The sequence below is a fragment of the Ciconia boyciana genome, chromosome 3 (genome assembly GCF_034638445.1).
Source record: "Ciconia boyciana chromosome 3, ASM3463844v1, whole genome shotgun sequence".
In the NCBI taxonomy this organism is placed as follows: domain Eukaryota; kingdom Metazoa; phylum Chordata; class Aves; order Ciconiiformes; family Ciconiidae; genus Ciconia; species Ciconia boyciana.
The window spans coordinates 46548969-46570806 of NC_132936.1; the positions used below are offsets into that span (position 1 = coordinate 46548969).

Genomic DNA, 21838 nt, shown 5'->3' on the forward strand with positions numbered 1-21838 from the left:
CAAATATCCACAGCTCTGCACATCACACTGACCCTAAAACGCTAACGATGCCCTTTGTTCTCTGATTAATACCACTGCCCAAATACTTAGTCCTTCATTAAATGCTGTGGTGTGTACACAGCTGCTCCAAAAAGCTCCCTAAAGTTAGATATTCCATTGCACCATCAGGGGCAATAGAAGTGACCTGATTCTTCACACAAACGGAGCAACTTTCAGTGTCTGGTAGGGGATAGATGGGGTCTATGACCAGGGCTTTGTAGACGCTTTACCTCAGGGTATGGGGCAGATTAGACAAAGGAGGAAGATGAGGAAGAGGAGAGCCCTGAGCAAAGCCGTGGAGTTCAGATCTTGTGCCAACTTGTCCAAGTGCCAGCGGTGGCCAGTTGCACTGGTGTGCAATGTCAGTGAGAGCAGGGGTCTCTGCCTCCTGCCTGCACTCACCGGGAAGGCTGCTGTGCTCTGACACTTTCCTGCGGTAGCTCCTTGCAGCATTTTGTTTTATCCCTCACTTTTAACTTCTTGTTTACAGGTATTCAGTAACCACAGGCAAGAGCCTGTGTTTGATACATAGCATGTGTTTGATACTGTGCTGATGGCCCGTTCTCAGGAATTAATGGGATCAGAGAGGTCCCAGGGACCTGGTAAATCTTGTTCCACAAACAGGTTGCTGCTTCCAAAACCCTCTGTGCTCCTTTGCCCTTATCCTTAGTGAGGTGCTGGCTGAGCACCTTCTTCACAGCTTTTGGGCAACTCCACACTACAGATGATGCACAGGTAATGAAGTAAGAGTGGAAAGTGAGAGCAGCAGCTGCTTCGTGCCATGGCTGATCATTTGCAGTGTGAGGTTTTGTTAAAGTTGTATGACAGGGCAGCAAAGAGACAAAGAAGAAAAGCGTTTTTTCTCTGCTACAGCACCTGCAAGTCTCAGGCTGAAGATTTGTTTCAAGTGGCAGACAGCCTAATAAATCTGGACTGTCACAGCCTGGTAGCTGGTCTCAGCTTTTGCTATTGCAAGGGAATTGCTTGCTGTGTTACAGATAAGAGGGATCCAGTTACAGATGGGATCTAAGCTTATGTGAGGGCAGAGAAAGGTCCTGGGCATCCACATCCCAGCTGCTGCCACCGCTTGACTTCCAGAAGCAAATGAGCTATCCTCAAACCTGTTTTGAATCAGTGACCAGCACAAGCAGAGAAGGCCTGTGAGGGAGAGGAGGGTGTGAAAGAGGTATTAAACCATTCACCTCTTGACCATTTAAAAGGTGCATGTCCGAATGTCACATCTGGTAGCCAGAGTTTAACAACAGCAAATAAAGAACATCGATAAAACACAAGTTCTGTACCCTTGTACCTGTCCCACACACATGACTCGCTAGCAGTGCTCTGCCAGCCTCTTCCTCGCGCTTTCAAAGTCTCCTACCAGCAGGTACTGAATCCATTTGGCCTGGCAGTCTGGTAGCCAAGCTTATCTGCTGGCAAAACAGCAAAGAGCATGTCCTCAGCCCACCTTTTCCCTGGCTGTGGAAGAAGGCAGTATCCCTTCCTCCAGGGAAGGTGCACAGCCTCGCAAGGCAGCACTGTTGCCTGTGACCAGTGACTTGTATTAGAGAGGCTTATTAGATGGCAGTCGTGCCCAAGAACCCAAGCTGCAGCACTTTGTCCAGCAGTGACTATTGCTTTCTGCTCCTGCACATCGCAGGTGCTGCAGTCTCAGACTGGTTCCTGGCATACGTTCGGGTTTTCCCACTTTGCCTCAAAGAAGTTCACAGGTGATGCACGCCGGACTGATAGCTGCCTCACTCTCTCGCTCAGGGAGGGTGGGAATCCAGCTCTGCATCTTTGCTAAATTACCAGTTTTCATTATTTTGAGTGGGGAAAATAAGAGCTAGCAGTGATACACCCACACGCCTGTCTGGCTGCACACACCGAGCGCGGCACAGTCTGGAACAATCATCCCTCAGATACATCGTGCAGAGCAAAACAAGATCTATACCTTAAAGTATGCTTTTATCTGTAATCTGTTCTAGTGTGGCTGCCTAAAGGAAGAGAGAATAATGGAATAAAATAAGTAGGTTTTTCCAGTTAACATAAACCTAAGCCTACTTCATTATATACCAAGTCAAGTTTTTCTGCTGAAGTCTGCAGTCTGATTTGGGAGCAGGGAGGCACTAATAAACTCATTAGTATTACTGGATTCTGCATATTGGTATAAAAACGCTTGATCTTCATTACATTAATCTATTTTTTTTCTGTAATGTCTTTGGGTTCATTGCACCTCTTTAAAAAAAGCCTGCGGGTATGTTGTGGTTTAATCCGGCAGGCAGCTAAACACCACACAGCCATTCACTCATTCCCCCCCTGCAGTGGGATGGGGGACAGAATCGGGAAAAAAAAAGTAAAATTTGTGTGTTCTGATAAAGACAGTTTAACAGGACAGAAAAGTAAGGGAAAATAATAATGATAATGATGATAAAAGAATATACAAAACATGTGATGCACGATGCAATTGCTTACCACCCGCTGAACAATGCCCAGCCCATCCCTGAGCAGCGATCCCCACCCCCAGCCAACTCCAGGGCATATGACAGCATGCTCAGTTTCTATACTGAGCATGCCGTCATATGGTATGGAACAGCCCTTTGGTCAGTTGGGGTCAGCTGTCCTGGCTGTGTCCCCTCCCAGCTTCTTGTGTGCCTGGCAGAGCATGGGAAGCTGAAAAGTCCTCGACTAGTGCAAGCACTAGTTAGCAACAACTAAAACATCAGTGTGTTATCAACATTATTCTCATACTAAATCCAAAACACAGCACTATACCAGCTACTAGGACAAAAAAATAACTCTGTCCCAGCCGAAACCAGGACAGGTTAGTACAGCGGGCTGCCCGCGGAGCTGGCAGCGGGTGTCAAAACCGCACTGTGAGCCTGGTGGTTGCGATGGGTCTTTGTGGAGTCCCACCGCAGAAGCTGTCCTGTCCGTATTTTGGCTGAGAACTAACAAAGCTTTTTTAAAATCAGGGCTCACACTGAATGCCTCGCCCTGAGTTTTGCTTTCCCATACTGCTGCCAACTGGGTTTGAACAGCGGAGCTTCACGCGCCAAATCTCCCACAGGACTTCAAGAAATAGGGCCACCCATTTTCTGCTTGTCTCCTGCACCAGTAGCACCCACGGCTTCTACTCACTGCCTTCTCTCTTCCAACTGGACAGAGTTTGGGCAGCACAAAGCTTTTAGCAACTCTGTTAATGGGTACAGGTTGTTTTTACGGGTTGCTCTGCCGGAAGCGAAGTGCCTCGCTGTGCCCATGCACAGTGACCAACTGTCCCCAGCCAAAGTGACACCCCTGCCCAGGTAGGGCTCTCGCTTCGTGTGCTGGGGAGCATCCTCCAGTGGTACAGAAATGGTTTCCTTCTCTTTGAAATAGCCTTTGTCTGCAGAAGGCATAATTTAATAGGGCTTTGTGGCGAGGGCTGAGTTTATGAGAGGGTGAAAAAAGGCTTTTTCATCACTGACAGGCTCTCCAGGATCCTTTTGAAATAATCGCTGACTGCTGCCAGGATTGGTTTTGTTGTAATATTAATGATCTCTCTGGGCACCTTGAGTTTCATATACACATCTTTTTAATTATTCAGATAAAAATAGCCAAGGTAAAGCTGCAAAACAGTCATGCTGCATTTCAGCTTGGATTTAGAAAAGGGGTTAATGAGAACTTCAGTGACATACAGGAGTACAAATACATAGGAAGTGCCAAACATCCAGAATTTAAACTACTTCTGTGCTGTACAGAAGTACCTATATCTAAGCACACATTATGTGCAATTCCAGCAGTTCCCTAGAGTTTACCTTGCACTTTCTGGTAAACAAAGACACTTTCTGAGGTGACTCGTACCCTGAGGCTGCCCCAAATGATGTAGATAACTCAGCATTCCTTGCTTTCGCAAAAAAAAAAGGCTTTGCATGAAACCTCCTGCTTTCTGCAGGTGCAAATACTCAGGCTGACAGCTCACTGCTAAGTTGGTCACTTCCAGAAGTTATTAATACAGAGCCAGATAAAAGAAAAAGATACTCAGCTGATAGACCTACAGTCTCACGATCCTTTAGTTGTTTTTATTTTATTACAAGCTTTTTGGCTGACTGACAACCCTCATAATGTCGTGGGGGTGGTTACACACTTTTATAGTCAGATCTTTCATGTAAAACTTGCTCAGTAGCAGAATAGTGTTGGGAACCAGCTACAGATTGCTTGCCGTAGCCCGCTGCAGTGGCTCCCAATTTTTGCCTGTTTGTAAGTGCTCTTCCTCTCCCATTTACAGCATCCTCTGATCAGAAGAATTAATATTTGCAGTACATACTGCTGTGACCTGGTTGGCGTCTCAGTTCATATTTGATTAATAATAGAGATATATGAAGTTTCTGCAGATTTCCTTAAACAGATTTCCTTTCCTTACCATATTTACTCTTTTCAAAAGATGCATACAGTCTTCAGATATAACCCTGGTAAGTAAGAGGTGTTTTCTGTGGGAAAACAAGTTGTTTAATGCATCTGCCTTAGATTAGCTAGCAACTAGCCTAAGGTGGTAATGGCAGAGATAAAAGCGCTAGCTGCTGCAGACCCTGCAAAACGGGGCAATGTACCATTAGCGAGCACAAACCCTGTCAATCCAGGGCAATAGGACCATAAAATGTGAGGAGAAGATCATTCCAGCATGACACATTTGTCTACAAATCAACTCCCAGCTGAAGGCAGTGGGAGGAGAACGAGAAGGGATGGAAACAGGGAGGAGGAGAGCCCCTTCAGAGGCCACGTCCCTGAGGCCGAGGCTGTGCTTTCATCTCCCGAGAGCTCTGGAAATAAAGACGGATGGGAGAGACAGCGGCAGAGCTGATGGCCTGCTGTCTGCATCCTCTGAGAAGGCGAACTGATGAGCACCATAGCAGATAGCAGGATTTTGGTTTATTGTGAATTTGGTTCTGAAAAAGGTGCTTGTCAAGTAGTCCTGTAGACAGAAGGGTTTTTTGTATCTGTAGGAGGGTTCAATAAAGGAGACATGCTGCACAACCTGCACGGGAATGCTGTCCTGCCTAGACAGGCCATTTGAAGTTTCTTCCATTACCCGCTGTGAAGTCCTTCAGTACATGTAGCTTCCTCCTTTTCTTGTCCTTTCAATGGGACATCATCTCATCTGACTACAGCTTCAGAAACTTCAGCATCTAGGTTCACCTGGGGTCTCACGCTTCCTCTGGAGAAGGAAAAAACCAAGGTGCCTCCACAGTACTTTGTCAACAGCTGTAGCAGGGTGAGCAAGATCTCATCCTCCCCACGCACATTTCTTGGCAGCTTTGGCAGGACTTCTCTTACTGTGGCGTGCTGAGAAATGCTGTCCTGGTGACTCAAAATTCAAAGGGTTGTGTGTTCCCTGGCTGCAGAGCAGAGGCCTCCAGGCAAGCCTGCAATCAGGGAGGCATCCCTGTGTTCAAAAGCTTTGCACTCTCAAGGAGTTAGATGGTCAGATGGTCTCACCAGGACTGGGGTGGGGGAGGGATTAATGAACATGCGGGCACCTTTCTTTTTGACATTCAAAGGAAATCTGGTACTGCTTTGTTTAGAAAGAACAGCATTGGGGCTTACTGGTTTTTCACATCCCTGGGCATAGGAGAGACACAATACTCAGTGTTACAGATGTTGAGTGCAAAACATTGTAAAACCTGTTGGTAGCCTTCCCAGGTGCCACAGCTGTGCTTGCCCGTTACTTGCCTGTGAATTCTCATTTGCCTGCAGACATCACCGCCTTCTGAGGTCTGTGTTTATATCTTCTACTGCATTTTCTGTCCACCTGACTTCTGCACAACTGCATTTGTGCGCATCTAACCACCCACCTGCTACAGACGCCTCGGTTCTGTGGCAATAGCAGGCTCTCGGTGGCTGTGGATATGCCCATCCAGGTCAGGACCTCCTCTGTTACAGCTGGGGAGCGGGGCAGGGGGCACCCTTAAGGGAAGATGCCCCAGGGTGGCCAGGTCCCGTTCATTTTGTAAAGTCTAGCTCCAAGGTGGCTCAAGGGAGGCGAGGCGCTGAGCTGCCACTTCTCCAACAGCAGGAAGGCAAAGCTGGGAATTAAATCCCAAGTTTCAATGCTGGGGCTATGCTTCATCAGAGGGCATTCAGGGTGAATCTGCTGACTTTTACAGTTACCTATGTGAGCTGGATACATTCTTCTGAGGTCTCCTTTTTATTGTATGTTTTGTTTACTTTCATTTTTATGTCTTCAGATTGTATGTGCTTATTCTAATTCAGGAAAATAAACACCAGATCTTTTTCCATATCTTCTGTTATTGCAAGTTTTTATAATACAACTACTGTACAAGGCAGTATTAGTAGTTTAATCTCCAAATTGTTTCAGGGTTGTTTTTTTAAGTTAACACATCTCATGAGGACACAACAGAGGTTTCAGATTTATTAATGGAACACTAATGATCTTCACAATGCTTTTAAGCAGAAAACAATTTTATTTTTTAGAAAAAGTGAATATTGATTATATCTCTGGAGTGACTCCATGTGGGAATAAAAGCACAATAAAATGCAGATCAGAGTATACATCCTGAATTCCTAATGCACTGAGAGGTGGCTGTGCAATTAATGCATGTGTAAGTCAAGACAGGTCAGGTGATTTCTACATCCTAGGTGAAATCCCAGCCCTTCTGGCTAGAATAAAACATGACATCATTTTATATTGCTTCAAGAAAATGGGATGGTGTGTCAATACAAATAAAGTCTACTGTTAGCACAAACTTTAAATGATTAGAATTTTGTCCTTTAACCTGGAGGAACCAGGGGAAATACAGGCTGATTTTTATCACAAAAACATAATCTGAAAATAATGTTATTTTTATTCAAATTTATGGTACTGGTCAGTCTAAGCAGAATCAAATGATTTTTAAAGGGTTATAAAAGCAGTGTTCTACTTTCCATTGGAAAAGGGGCTGGGGAAAATATGTGGTCATGATGGCAAGACAGTGCATTACATAAAAAGAACTATTTTTGGTCACTCATCATGAAGCAGGAGACAATGCAACATAATTCACCCCGATTTGGAAAAATAGAAAGTTATCCTGAGACAGCACAGAACCGAATAAACCCCAAAGTCTGCTTTAAAGGTACTGAAGGATAATTGTACACCAAGCGTTACTACTCCCTCGCAGGCTCAGCAAAGCCCAGCAGAGGCTGTAAGGGAGAAGCAGGGCCATTGAGCAGTTCGAGAACTTCAACAAGAAGGTGAATTACGCATTTGGGTTTCCACATTTTTCCCTTTAACAAGATAATGCTAGTGATTTTATTAAACAAATGCTGACTCAAGTCAACGGTGTTGCAATTTTAGGATACAAGTTATTCATACCTGTGGGCATCTTGGGATAGTGAAGAAGTTTTGCTCTAGCTTATGCTCCTGATAAAAGGGAATTAAAAGCAAAGAAGTACAGTGGGAATACACCTGCATGTGGCAGGGCTAAGAGATCCTCTACACAAACATAGGGAGCACCATGAATGAGGGAGCTGGCAGCTACCCATGAGTACTAAGTGACCAATATTCAGTTTGAAGCGAGAGGAGCCCACCTTTCCTTTACAGGACATCGGCAAGGGTGTAGGCATTTAGAATAAGGCACTGGAGGTTAACATCCAAAAACAAGTGGGAGGCTGTGAATACCTGAACTGTTATGCTTCCATCTGAGATAGAGCCACTCTCCCAACCATCTGTAGTTCCTCTTTGAACACACACTTGAACCTGACTGCCCTGTATACAGTTATTTCACGTTTCTCGTCTCCATTGGAATCACATTTATCTTCCAGGCATCACTCTTCTTCCTTCTACAACTTCTGGCTTTTCAGTGCTGTCCCCCATTCCCAGTACTCCTGGGTGCCTCTCAAATCCCTGCAACTACAGTATCAACACTGACGTGATGATTCATGTTCTGTCTCACTTCTTCTCCTCCAATTTGCTTCATCAGGCTGGCTAATTACAGAAGCTGAGCCCTTTGCCTTCTGAACTTCTAGACGGCATGCAGTTATTCCTTTAAAGCATTTCTTAGAAGTGTGTGAAAAATAAGCTTTTTTTTTAGTTAAAAGCTGAGAATTCAACGCAATAAAAGAAGTTGAGAAGCTGTTTTCAGAAAAACTTTCTACAAGATAGCCTTTATTCTTATCTCCACTCACAGCCACTACACATTTCTGTTCCTACTACTTTCTCCCTCCTCTTTTCCATTTCCCAGGAACCCGACACAGCATGTTTGTGGAAACATATGTAAAGAAATTGTAAAGTTCTGTAAAAATAGCCATGAAATGTCACTGGACCACCAGGGAATGGGCAATGAGATGCCCTAATGAGACATCATGGAAACTTCAAGTTCTGTTTTTATTTAAAAAGGAAATTAAATGCAAATCTCCTCTGAGGCTCTCATACTACTCAAATTGGGCTTGAGTGCAATTAGTGTTTCAGTTATCTGAAAGTGCCATTCAACAAGACAGGGTGAGCCAGCCCATTCAGCTCCTACCCTCTCCCTGGCCATGTGCTCCCACTGCTTACCTGCTGGCTGGCGCTAGTCCTTGACAGTGGGAAAATTCAGCTCCCTGAACAGCACAACCACCACCAGCACCGCAAGGGGGAAAAAAAAATAAATAAATTAAAACAGACAAACATCAGTCTCAGCAAAGGGGGTGGGACTGGGACCGTGTGGACCAATGGGGGAGATAAGACAACACGATGAGCCACATCAGAGCTGAATAGCTGAGACCACCCAGAACAACGTAGTTTGCTCTGTTAGATTTTTTTGGCCAGATCAGCTCCTTGCTCTGATTTGTGTTGCAGAAACAAATGGCTGGGAACAGGAGAGTCAAGGGCCTACAACCACAAAGCATAGAATCAGTAAGGTTGGAAAAGACGTCTGAGATCATCTAGTCCAATAAACACACAGGCTGAAAAACGTAAGCCCAAATATGACTTTTTCCCAATCTCAAGGCAAGAATCACCTCTTACCTCACACCTAGTCCCAGGTGCATCCCTGGTGCTATAACATTACTTTTTTTTCCTTCTACCACCACTATTCCTGTAACCGTTGAAGCTATGGCTCCATACTCATGAACAACTTGCAACAGGAAAGCCAAAGATTTGCAAATTTATTTGACTTAAATTCTGTCCATTTCAATAGCATATATTAAATTTCCACAGCGACTGGGCTAAGAGAAGCGTGAAATCTCTCTTGGTTTCTCATGCACAGATTTTAAGAAAAAAGTTTCTGCAGCACGAATATGTAGTACATATTCAGTGCACAGTACTGAATTTGATTACACTGTGTCAGAGATGCACATTTATGAATAATGCAATGATTTTTAAAAATTTGGCTAAAAAACAAGGTGTAGGATGTTCTTGCAATGTTTGATATCTCACTAAAATGATCTCTAGTTCAATCATTTACTTTCTAGTTTAAAAAGAGGTTGTTTTAACCAGAGGGACGAAAAACAGCCAGAAAAGTTAGGACACTCCACCAGGAGAGGAAAACTGAGGGCTAGAGACTGAGGATAGATCCCATCGGGACGTCTGGAGACATGCCATGGGTACAAGGACCTGTTCAAGCAGTCCCCGCTCCTTTGCCCATGCCACTCACTAAACCCTCCCAGGTTGACCGGGCTCCTATACACACGCAGGAGCAAAAGGTCAGGTGCTTGCAATAAGGTTTTTGCCAAAACCAGGGGTATCCATGGACAATCACATCCATGTACTTGTTGCTTGAATGCAACCCATTGTTAATTAGGTATGTGAGCCCTTCCGTGAGCCTGGACAGAGAACCCAAGCAGCATCAAAGGCTTTTTGTGCTAAGTGCAATAGAAATAACAGTGAAAAAAACAGTTCCTTCCCCAGGTAGCTCACAGTTTAATTAAAAAAATACAAGGAAGTGGGAAGAAAGGATGAAAAAGCCAGGGTAACAGCTAGTTACATAAACATCTGGATTTAGGACTTTTAATGCAAACAGAATTCAGCTGTTCTATCCTAGTTTTATCTACCTTAGTTTTATTTCACCTGACAGGTCTCCAAACAAGTAGGTGAAGGGGGTACTGTCCCCCTTGGGGGATGTTTCTAGTAGGCTACCCCAGGAATCTGTCCAGGTCTCAGTGCTTTGCAGATGCTGTTTCTTTCAATTCACTGCTGGTAAAATTTGAAACAGTCATACAGTTGTAATAACTTGGATAGAAGTTGATTACTTGGCTAAGGGAACTCACATGCCTAAACACACTGTTAGGAACAAAGACCGCTGGTTATCTGCTCTGGCTCCATGTTTTTCCCAGTGTCACTCCTCTCCTGAACGCTATGTGCTGCTTTGCATGCATGACCAACGGAGCAGAGACTCCCATGCAAAAGGTGGTCAGGCACAAGGAGAATGACAGTGTTCCTTCTGCAAACAGCATTAGGAGACCATTACTGAAATACTGCATCCATTTCCACTGTCATGCTTCAGAAAGGATGTTTACCACTAAATTTTATACAAAGTCAGAAACTTACACTGTAGTGGTAATCACTGTAGAGATAACCTCAGTCCATTTATCTAAGAGAAAATTAAGGGGTGACTTAACTCAAAACTACACCAACTACAAGACAGAGCGGTCATTAACCTAAAAAAATGAAGATGTTAAGACATCACTGGCTGGGATCTGAGGTTAGACCACTTCAACTGATCAACTTTTGGAACAATTTACTTACCCACAGAGTGGCTTCTCCATCACTGAACTGTTTATATGAAGATGAATCTTCTTCCCAAAGCCAAGCTACAGCCCAAACAGATATTACAAAGCAGAATTTACTGTCATGGAAGTGATCACACTAGATAACCCTTTTCAGTCTTAATACCTATGAATTACTATTATTTCCATTATAAATGAATTATATTCTTCGGTGCATCATCAGATCTTTCATGAAACTTGGATCGCAAGGCAACAGGTAGATGTAGCAAAGCCACAAGAATGCAAATGTGTAATAGAATAATTTAGCCCACCAAACATCTACAGCAGGAAAAATGCACAAGTAACAACAAAAAAATCCCAAACAAACAAGTAATTTTCATCCCTGCAAACTGTAAGTTAGAAAACACAGCTGGCCCACCTCTCTACCTGTATACAACCTGAGAGGAAGAGAAGAACAGAGAAGGAAAGAGATACAGCCATGGACACACACAAGACATTTTATTTATAAAGTCCTATTTCATTGTAGATCAACACTTTTCCTTAACCTGGCACTAGGACTTTTAAGACCAAGCAGGTATGGCACTTCAATTCTAGGACAGACTGCTGATCTATCATTTTTCTAGCATAAAGCTCTGGTTGCTTAGTAAAATTTTACCTGCAACTTTACTTCCCTTTATTCAGGTAGAAGGAGAAAGTTGAAATAATAGGCACAGATACACATACCTTGATGGTGAAGAGTCTTCTGACAGGTGAGGCACTCTGGCCTAGGAGACTCTTCTTCCACTACTGCACAGTTAGCTCACATCAACTGTAGAAATAGCATGACCCAACAGAAAAGGTTTGCTGCTCTTTTTTTTTTTTTCCTCCTCTCAGGGAGAAGGCATAATATAGAAACAAGTGTTTGTGGGTTTTAAGTGTTTCGTATATTTAACTGACTCAGTTGAGTAACTTAAATATCTAAGGCATTTTATTTATCATACACTATTGTATTTTTAAACTCAGTCTACATTTAAGCTATTATGCTATGGAGATCTGAGTTTTCCTGGTAGGACTGAAAATGCCATCACATATAAGAGCTTCCTCCAAGCTACTGACAGAATAATTTGCATTTCCCTGTCCAACAATTTGAAACTACTTTCTTATAAAAATACTTATTCTTTAAAAGCTTTGCTCATTTCAAACTTAAATGATTTTCGAGATAATGGGCACTTGTTTTTTTTTTGAGACTGCCCTAAAATATTTGGCCAAAAATAGCATAAGCATTATTAATGCAAACAGCAAGCTTGTTGTTACAAAAGGTTTTATTATGTCCATCTGCGTAAAACCTTCTTTTCTGCTCCTGGTGGCAGTCCATCACCACACATCTCTGACAGTCACGTGGTAGTGCCAGCTGTGGCTGAGGGCTGTTCACTTTCCATTTCTGACAGGGCATCTGTTGGGCTTGACTGTCCCTGAGCCCCAGATTTCACAGCGTGCATTGCATAGTTAATGCTTGTGCTTTCCATCCAGCTCCACGACCCTGAGAGGGGATTATACAACATCCCATTCACAGTCTTGACTGAAAAGCCATCTAGAAAAGAAAGGCGGCATAAAGCAACTGATGTTCTTAAATATTGTAAGTCACCGCAACATCAAACCCTTTAGAACAGCAAGTCTGAAACACGCTTCTTCCTCCGAGCTGGGGAGCAGTGCTTCACAAGCTGGCCTTCGTCAGACACCACAAACAGTGGCAACAGGCATCACCACTGGCATCACTGGTGACAGTGGGTCCTGCTATTGGCAGTGGCAGCAACAGCTCTGTGCCAGGCCACGTACCATCAGCACGCTATATGGTGAGCAAAGTGGTACGCTAGAAACCCCAACTTCACACCACCATATTTGGGTGTTACCACACTGGTAATGTTTTCTGTAGGTGGAGACATTCTTCAGACTGATGTCACACACTTCAAAATTAAAACCTAAGCATATCTTTGGAAGGATTCTGCAGATTCCCCTGAGGAATGGAAACTATAAGAAAGAGGCCATCAAGGACTCAGTGCAAGTAAAGAGTGATTTAGCACTCCCTGCTGAGCAGCTCTCAGTTCACTGCATGGCTCTGCTGGGAGATGGCAGGATACATGAGGGAAGGCAGAAAACAAACACCCTATCAAAACAAATCACTCCACTGCACTTGCTTCTCCTTCTGAAGGGAGCACAGAAAGAACCACCAGCATGTGAACCAGTATTAGTCATGCTCCTTACTGCATCACTGCAAAGTGCCAGGAGAAGACCTTGCCAAGAGAATAGCTCAACTCATACTTCAGCTTCTCTACAGTGAACTAAAGCAAAGTGAAATATTCCATGAGAGGGTTTTAAAACATCTGCAGGGAAGGAGGGCAATGGGCAGAATTCTTCCCAGCTCAGCGCTTTGTTTACTTTAAAAGCAATCAAACCCGGGCAATTTAATTATTTCTTAAAATCAGTATCATGCTGACTAATGAATTTGTGGTAGGTTTCATCTTCACATTTTTGAAGAAATATTTTAGTAACATAACGTGAATAAAGAACATGGAGCAGCAACCAAAAATAAAAACGCCCTCTCCCAAGGGGAAGATGACAAACAATGGAGTGGCAGCAGTGCAGCTCTGGAGTGCCAATACAGTTATTTTCTCAAGCCTGACCTAGAGGATATGAACCACTTCAGAGCATACATTCTGCCACCAGAACAGGATGGAAAACCTTGGCACTTTCGCTTAGGCTATCAAACAGCAGGGCACCTGTAATGGTGATTTTGTTTGAGTAATCTCTGCATTCTTAGGACTCCACTTAGTTCATTTATTTTATGCAAAATCCAGTAAGCAGTAGTGTCTTTAAACCAGAAATGATACTCATAATATATGACTAGTAACTCACACAGGAAAGGCTGTGTATTGCTGCCAGCACTCACCCCACCTATCTTATCCCCTTGGCATTTCTACAGGGAGCATTTGAGTATCTCTCTGCATTCCCATCATCTGGCCTGGAACTTACTTGATTCCAGGAGGCGCTCCAGCTCTTCGGGGGAAACAAACTTCTCCCACTCATGTGTTCCTTCCGGTACAATGCCTATTATTTTTTCTGCAACCACAATTCCCAGGATATAGGACAACTGCGTTTTATTGATTGTAGTAATGAATAAAGAACCTTCAGGCTAATTAAAAGATTAAAATGTTCAATTAGAATAATATTTAATTTTTAAAAAAATTGTAAATTTAATTGCATTAAAACATGTAGTTTGTCTATCTACAAGTCTACAAGCTCCTCATAACATAATCAAAACAGTCAACAAAATCAAAGTCTTGGATGGTCTGATAACAATTTCCTTAACCAAAAAACATCTAACAAAGTCACTTATAATGTAACATTGCCCAGGAAATGGATAAATAAAAGATATTAAGGTATATACAATACCTATTGTAAAAAGAAATACTTTTTTAAATTAAAACCAAAGTAAAATGTGCAATACTGCCTAATTTTTGAGACTGCTGAATGTCGTGCTTGTTTTAATGATTACAGAGTCAAAAAACAAAGCCAGAAATTAATTCTAAGTACTTAAGAGACTGTTTGGTAGAAATAAAGGATCATTTCTATGTCCCCAGCAGGCTGAAAATTAGTTAAGCGTTCCATTCAAATAATCTATATTCCTTCTAATGACCAGAAAGATAAACCAAAAGATTAAAGGAAAGCTGCTGCTTGTGTACTGAGCCTACCATCCTTCTTTACAAATGAAATAATATCAAGAGGAATTAAAAAACACCTGATTATCTCCAAGCATAACTATGACCCTTTAAAAGCAATCCAGGAGCACATATGATGTGATACTAGAGCTGGAATAGAATCTTGTGAGTCAGAAACATCATTACAGTCAGTTTCAATGCAGTCTGAGTCATAGCCATCCATCAACAGCAGCACTGCCACGTCTTCTCTCACACCTAGGTGAAACCAGATGCAACCAGACTTCTTAAAGTCTTGATGCAAAGCAACACTGCAGTGCTAGGTAATGCCATTAGCACTTTTTGAAGGCAGCGTTGGGAAATAAATTTCCTCTAACTTTAGTTACTGAAGTTGGGAAGATGTACTTGCACCATGGAGGAGAATGGAAGGCACCTCTGGAGCATGGTTCAGACTTCAAGGTGGAGAAATGGACGCAGATGTAGGTGTTTTCACATTCCTTCAAATGAAAACCTTAATAATAAAAAAGAATAAATATTCCCAATAATGAAAGCAAAAACCCTCTTACCTTTAACACCCGAGAGCAACACTTGATAAACATTTCAAGGTCAGCCACATGCTCCACTACTTCAGAAGCTACGATTACATCAAAGGTTTCCATACACTCTTCCACAATCTCCTCCAGTGAACTGGACTGGTACTGTATTCTCTTGGCCAGGACCGGATCAAATGACTTGTGTTGATCTGCTGTTCTAATGTTGTCCTCCAGAGGATCAATTCCAGTAACTGAAGCTCCCAGTCTACCCAGAGGCTAATAATACAGGGTATAATTTATTCTCTGCATGAAAACAATTTACTTAAAGGTGCCTGCAACTTTGCAATGTACCTACACGGTGCAGAAAACATCTATCAGAGAACAAGACAAACAACAGTAAATGGTGAGCTCTGATCCAGCAGTTTTCTTTGAAATGTTTATTAAAACAAAGAAAATCATATACTGGAATACACCCGTTTAAACTGTCTTTTAGAATAAATTGTTCTGAATCCATTTTTTTTTACACCAAATAAATTTCCTCCACTATTACCCTCTGATAGATGAAAAACAAAGGAGCAAAATTAACACAGTACTTAAAGGGGGGAAAACAATGCTGTATTTAATTACTGTCATTACTTTCTTCTACATCCACCTGTAATGGTAAATCCTTATATCTTTTTAATGGTTACTTAATATATTATTATCTCTGGGACTTTCTCACTGCTGAGAACTAAACACTGATGTTTACTAGGATAGCATCAGGCTTGGCTGTCACTCAAGGTTCTCCAGTGTCTTTTTACTCATGGGTTAACACCTCAGCCATCACCTCTTTTGAAACTGAAACAGGCTGCAGAACATGACCACACGTATGTTATTCCAACCTGAAATTCACCAGTTGTTCAGCCTGAGAAGGTAAGGCAGCGCACCAGTTTTGCCAGCCTTGCTGGAGAGCAGGCTCTTGCAAAACTACAGGATTTTGCTCAGAATAAAAGAAGACAAGAAAAAAAAACACACATGGGGAAAGATTCAAGTCCTTTTGTAACACCTCGTTTCAGATGGTGATAAAGTTCCCAGAGTAACTCAGCCAGATCTGTAATCCTAAATTTGGAAACCATCCCTAGTCTATTGATAGGATATAGCACTGTTCAGAGCCTGTGTGGCCAAAGGGTTCCACCACAAATAGTTATTCCTCAGTGCCACGTTTGTGTAGACTCCTCGGGAGGCCGCTGTAACATCAGCCCCTGTACCACGAGAATCTCTCCTGGCAGAGAGGAGGTATGTCTCAGGTGTTTTATGTTATTCCATGCTTTTCCCATGAGAGCAAAGCAAAGGCAAGAAACCCCACCCCACTATAAAAAACTGAAGATAAGCAATTCAAAGAAATGAATGTTTAAGAACAGGTTTATAATTGAAAATACTTCTTTGGTAATTAAGATTGTCATGATTAAAGTATTCTTGCCTAGGCTCCAAATTAAAAAAAAAAGGGGGGGGGGGAATTGTCATACTGTGACAGCTAGAAGACTTTTATGTCATTCTTCCCCTCTCCTTTTCTTTACAGTGTTTGAAATCTTATTTTTCTGATGAACCCCAGGATTTTAGAATTTCTCATTACCAATTCCCTCCTTTTCTGTAAACCACCACCACTATGCAAACCAAATATTCTATGAGGTTTGTAGAATGCGCTGCACTCCAAAACATTCAGTAACAAATATATCCTAGATGAGAAAAATCCTCCTCTGAGGATTAGAAATTAAACAGTGTAACAGTAAAACATTTCAAAAACTTTGTACTCTTTTTAACAAGAGAAACCGGAGCACACTGTTTCTTACTTCACTTAGCAGTCCACCGCCACAGCCAACATCGAGAATCTTTACTCCAGAAAGTGGGTTTCCCAGATGATAATTACTGCTCATGTTCAACAGAGTATCTCTGAAAGAAAAGGGATGTGATTAAGGGCAAACATGGAAGGTGGTTTAGTAGATGTAATACGCAGTTATCTTCAGTACTGATAATTGTTTTTCTTTTACAGTGTTTTCTGAGGTTATGCAGAAATAGTAAATATATATGGAAAAAAAAATCTGTCTTCAAAATCATACCTAATAAATGGCACTCTAATATCATTCATAGAATGAAGGGCTGAATATTCTCCTTCTTCATCCCACCACTTATGCGCAAGGAGCTGGAATTTTTTCATTTCCTTTGAATCCACCGATGAGTGTGAAGTGCTGAAAAGTCTCTTCATGGTGAGCCTAAATAATGAAAGCTGAATGTCATGAAACTAATACCAATATTTCATGTCAGCTGAAATACGGGAAAAACAAATTCTGCATCAGAAAATGAGAGAAAAAAAAAAAGATAAAACTCATGTTCCTTTAAAGATTCTAGTTATACTTGATTAAAAACAAACAGATTTTATGCACTGTATGTATAACATATCTTCCAAAACAGATGGCTGCACACCTGTAATTTTTAAGTTATTAATTAGTAAAACAAAAATAGGCCACATCAAACATTTAAACATTTGTGAGGTTTAAAAATGACTTCATGTGACACTGTCACAAAGTAAAATTAAACTGTTATAGAAAATTATAGCCCTTGTCACATAGGATTATTTTAGATACAGTACTTACATGCTGCTTTTTATTTCAGTCAGAGAGACAGGCGGAGTACTACTGGATTTCAGCTGTATTTTCCAGTTGTAGTTCTGAAGGGTACCTCTCAGGCCTGTCTGAAAAGACAGATCAGCACGGTCATCTGCATAAACAGAAGAAAAGCAACCGAATGGAAAACATCAGCTTCATGAGAGCTCACAGGCAAAAAATCTAGTTTAACAATGCTGCTCTAGACCAACAATACTAACTGTGCAAATCTTTACACATTTGCTCACTATTGTACTTAGGGAGTGCATGGGGATTAAATAAAAGAGCACATGCTAGTTTACCATCCCAGTTACTTCTCAAAATATGTACAATGACATTTTTCAGAGCCTGAATGAAAAGGAACTCTTCATGCAGCTGAAATGTTTCAGTTAGTGAGAATTTCACCAAAATGTTTACTCTGACCGCAAGTTGTGCACACACACGCACACACTCATAGTTATCAATGCAGGGCTCTGATTCCTGTTTCATTACATATTGGAACAAGAAATATATGTCTGCACACTCATTTTGTATCATATGAATTGGTAAGGAAACATAGGTAAGAAAACCGCACGGACAGTGCAGAGACAGGCCAAGGACACCATCTTAAAAACTGCTCTCCATGCCTGTTTTGCCAACGTACGGCTCAGCTCTGCCAGGCGTAATGTACAGTCACTCACGATCCAGCTGCTGCCTGGTCACCAGCAATCCCCGGACCACAGCAATACCTCACTGCCCCCCGAGTAACGGCCCCCCGAAGATGACCTGAGGCCCCAGTGAGCAATAGAGAGACCTACAGATACCTCTGGGAATACAATCACGCTGAAGGGCTGCACGGGGGCCCAAGGAGGTGGCAGAGGGAAGGACGTCTCCCTTGGGAGAGCTCTGTCGGACGTGCGGAGAGCCCACCAGGGCCTGCCACACAAGGCCTGGCGGGCTGGCGTTGGGCTGGCTCATAGAGCAGCATTAGCAGCACGACTGCGAGCTGAGACGGGTGAGACAGGCCGGTGCGGTGCGGGAGGCGAGCGGCAGTGCCGTAGCCCAGCAGACCGCCGGTGGCCAGGCCGCTCCCGCCGAGGCTGCCGGGCACCCGCCGGGCCGCGGGCGGAGCGGGGCAGGCCGCGGCCGGAACGCCGAGCCCAGGCCGGCCGGCGGGGCCGGTGGGACGCCGCCAGGCTCTGCCAGAAACGACCGCCAGGTCGAAGGCGGTAGGAGATTTGCTGGGGCCCTGTGAGGGGGCTGGTGAAACGACACCGCGTTCGGCCGCCTCAGCCGCGGGGTGCGACGCGGGCCGGCCAGGCCCCGCCGCCCGCGGGCACCGCGCCGGGCCGGCGCCCGCCCTCCCGCCCGCGCCCTCCGCGCCCGCCCGCCCGCCTGCCCGCCTGCCTGCTCACCGCCCGCAGCCCCCAGCAGCGCGGCCGCCGCCCGCTGGCGCCCCAGGGCGCGGGTGAGAGCGCGGGCCGCCCCACCGCCGCCCCACATCGTCGCGGCCGCCGCCGAAGCGCCGCGCTCGCCCCGCCCCGCTCCGCTCCGCTCCCAGCGCCGGGCGTGCGGCGGCGACGCGGTGCCGGCTGCCTCTGGGGGCGGGCGCCGAGAAGGTTGGTTCCGCCTGGCCCTAGGGCCCGGCCTGGTCCCCAGCCCGCGGCCTGGCAGCCGGGCGGCGCTCGCCTTTGGCCGCGGTGCCGGCCCGGGTCTCCTGCCGCAGCCCGAGGCAGCAGCCGCTGCTGTGTCAGACGCGGTGCGGCTTCGCGGCGGGGCCGCCGCGGGGGAAGGCAGCAGCGGCTGGGGCGAGGCGCTGCCGCCCCGCGGGGCCTCTCCTCCCCGGGCCCGGCCGGGGGCAACGCTGCCGTTCAGAATATTTTATAAAATCTATTTATAGATACTTACCTATTATTACATTTTTATAAGTATTTATTTTATAAAATGTAAAGGAAGCAAAACAAAACGCTGGACAGACCATTGCAAGCACTTAGTCGAGCTTGTTTTTTTAAAAATTATTCCAGCTTAAGAAGATGTGGTACAGCAAGCAAGAAAAACAACTTCGTTTTCTTTTCCCTTCACAGCGGTAAAGCGCACAGTGTCCCGATGCATTTGGCACGGTATCGCTGCCCATAGAGCAGGCTTGGTGCCCTTCCTGCCTGCAAGACCCGGCTTGTACGAATGCCAGCCCGTATTGCCCCGTGGGTGCACTGTGGCACATATCGCCATGCCTTCGCCTGGAAGCTCTGCTGGAAATTAACACAGTGATTTTATTTAAATTTATGCCCCCTATAATCCTGCATGTGGACCTGATCCTTGAGTGTCTTGGAACAAGAAAACACTCCTTCAGCAGAGGCTTGCTCAGATGAGACAGTGATTACCTATCAGCCTTCAGTCTCTTTTATTACCAAGTAAACCACTGGACTTGCAAGGGAGGGCCCAAAGTACAAGTCTCCTCATTTCTGGGAGCAGGGAGGCACAGGAGAGAAGCGATACCCGACAGCCTGCACTACGCATCCGTGGCATGGAGCAGAGCTCTTGGGCCCCCAAGATGGCCGGGCTTGAGACCAACTCCTGAGTGCTTCCCCCTGGGAACCATCCAAGCCGGTTTGCTGCCTGTTGCGGAGGCCGCCGTGCCACGGTTTGCAGGCACAGCCCAGGCTGCGGCCCAGGAGGGACGAGGCTGCCTTCCCTGCTCCCTCGCCCAGGCACTGCTGCCCCGGGCCCTGGACTGAGGTTCAGCTGAGGGGTTTGAATCCATCCACGGCCGCAAGCAGCTCTGGCGGTTCAGAGCTGACAGACACAGGGAGCTCTTCTTCCCCTCCTCTTTCCCCTTGGCGGGCTTCAGCATTTTCAGATCCCCATAGTGAGCCAGGTTAACACGCTTAAATGGTAAAGAATCACGGCAGTTTTTAAAAAGAATCATTTTCTGACACTTTATTGAGCTGCAGGTCTCATGAGAAAGTCCCATGAAAACCACAGCTGGCTGGAAGGGAGCAGTGCGGAGCAAGGCAGGGGTAAGCCACGAAAGCAGCAGCCGGCAGTGCTCCCATGCTTTCCAGGCAGGTGATGGCAGTGGCCGGGTTCCCTGCCCGGCCGTGCGGACACTGGCATCCGCAGGCGGGGGGCACGGCCTGCACAAAGCCGGGGCAGGAGCACCCTCCAGGCAGCAGGAGGTTTGGACTAGTACAACCACTGGTTTGACTCACTCTATCTAATGCCAGTCTGTTTTACTAACTGACCTTGCTCAGTGCTACAACCCTTACTGCTTGAAATCTGCCCATTTACAGGTCTCCTGTAAATATAGTATAATTCATCTAGTAGTTAAAGTTCGGATTTTTTTTTTCTTTTAAAGCTAAATAAAGACTACTGAAAGATCTTAAAGAAGCTTGTCTCAGCAGCAATTAAAAATATGGCAAACCTGCTTAGTGTGTATGTGCTCTGCTTCTCTACTCACCTGCTTTCCATCCAGCAAAGCTCACGATGCAGTGGACTTAAGAGTCACTAGTAACACCTCAGAGCTACTGAAGAAACAGAGCTTGAAGAGATCCTTTATGCCAAGACACACGGTCTCCGTAAGACACAAAACTAAGCCTTCCTTCAAAGTGTGCTTCTCGATATTACTTATGCAAATTAATTTATTACTTTTCATTTATTTAGCAAAGCAAATGCAAAATCTGGAGAGAGCGAGCCAATCCTTACGTTGCCATTGCTTTTATATTTGTGATTTTTAAAAATTTAGTAACAAGCAATTAAATACATGCACACTGGCAAGTATCTTACTTAACAGGATAAGCTGGTTTTAAACTAGAGGTAGCTATTCCATTTTCTAGACAGGGCCTCAAGGACACAAATAACAGATCTTTTTTCCCAAACCAGTTATTATGCCATATTTCAAAAAGTGTGTAGTTGCTCAATCTTTAAAGTTAGAATATTTTACCCAATTACTCTTTTTTGGCCTATCCATGGCCACAGCCGGTTCCTGTTCTTAGATGGCATAACAGGTACCTTGGGGTACATATTCACATTGGTTTTGTTGTATTCATCCTCAAAACAATTTGCATGGAAACCATTTTTCACTTGATTCCACACCATCCCTTCCTTCTTAAAAATTTTTTTCAAGGGAATTGCCTCTGAAGGTCATGTTGCTGCACGATATTCAAAATTGTATGTCTTGTTCTCCTGCAGTGCACTGAAATATTTTTGCAGTGTTTATTTCAAAATGTAAAAGAATAGAGCAACAACCCAATCTAGACTTTCCCAAAATGATACATTC

General features: G+C 44.3%; 1 protein-coding gene across 4 annotated transcripts; it reads right to left on the minus strand.

The window, feature by feature from the left end:
- Nucleotides 1-6154: 6154 nt before the first annotated feature.
- Nucleotides 6155-19367, minus strand: COQ3 (coenzyme Q3, methyltransferase). Of its 4 annotated transcripts, XR_012041432.1 has the most exons (10): nucleotides 18387-18789; nucleotides 17575-17698; nucleotides 17041-17193; nucleotides 16774-16873; nucleotides 14978-15220; nucleotides 13729-13888; nucleotides 11443-12289; nucleotides 10739-10803; nucleotides 8570-8613; nucleotides 6479-7924 (listed from the first exon to the last, which is right to left on the minus strand). XR_012041432.1 is itself a non-coding variant. In XM_072855561.1 (7 exons), exons 1-7 carry the CDS (start codon nucleotides 18538-18540, stop codon nucleotides 12093-12095), a joined length of 1131 nt encoding a protein of 376 aa, XP_072711662.1. In that variant the 5' UTR covers nucleotides 18541-18789; the 3' UTR covers nucleotides 6155-12092. The 4 variants fall into 4 exon arrangements, 2 of the variants coding, with proteins under 2 accessions (XP_072711662.1, XP_072711664.1); XR_012041431.1 differs by having other exon boundaries at nucleotides 6157-10803; XM_072855561.1 differs by having other exon boundaries at nucleotides 6155-12289.
- Between the last annotated feature and the right edge of the window lie 2471 nt (nucleotides 19368-21838).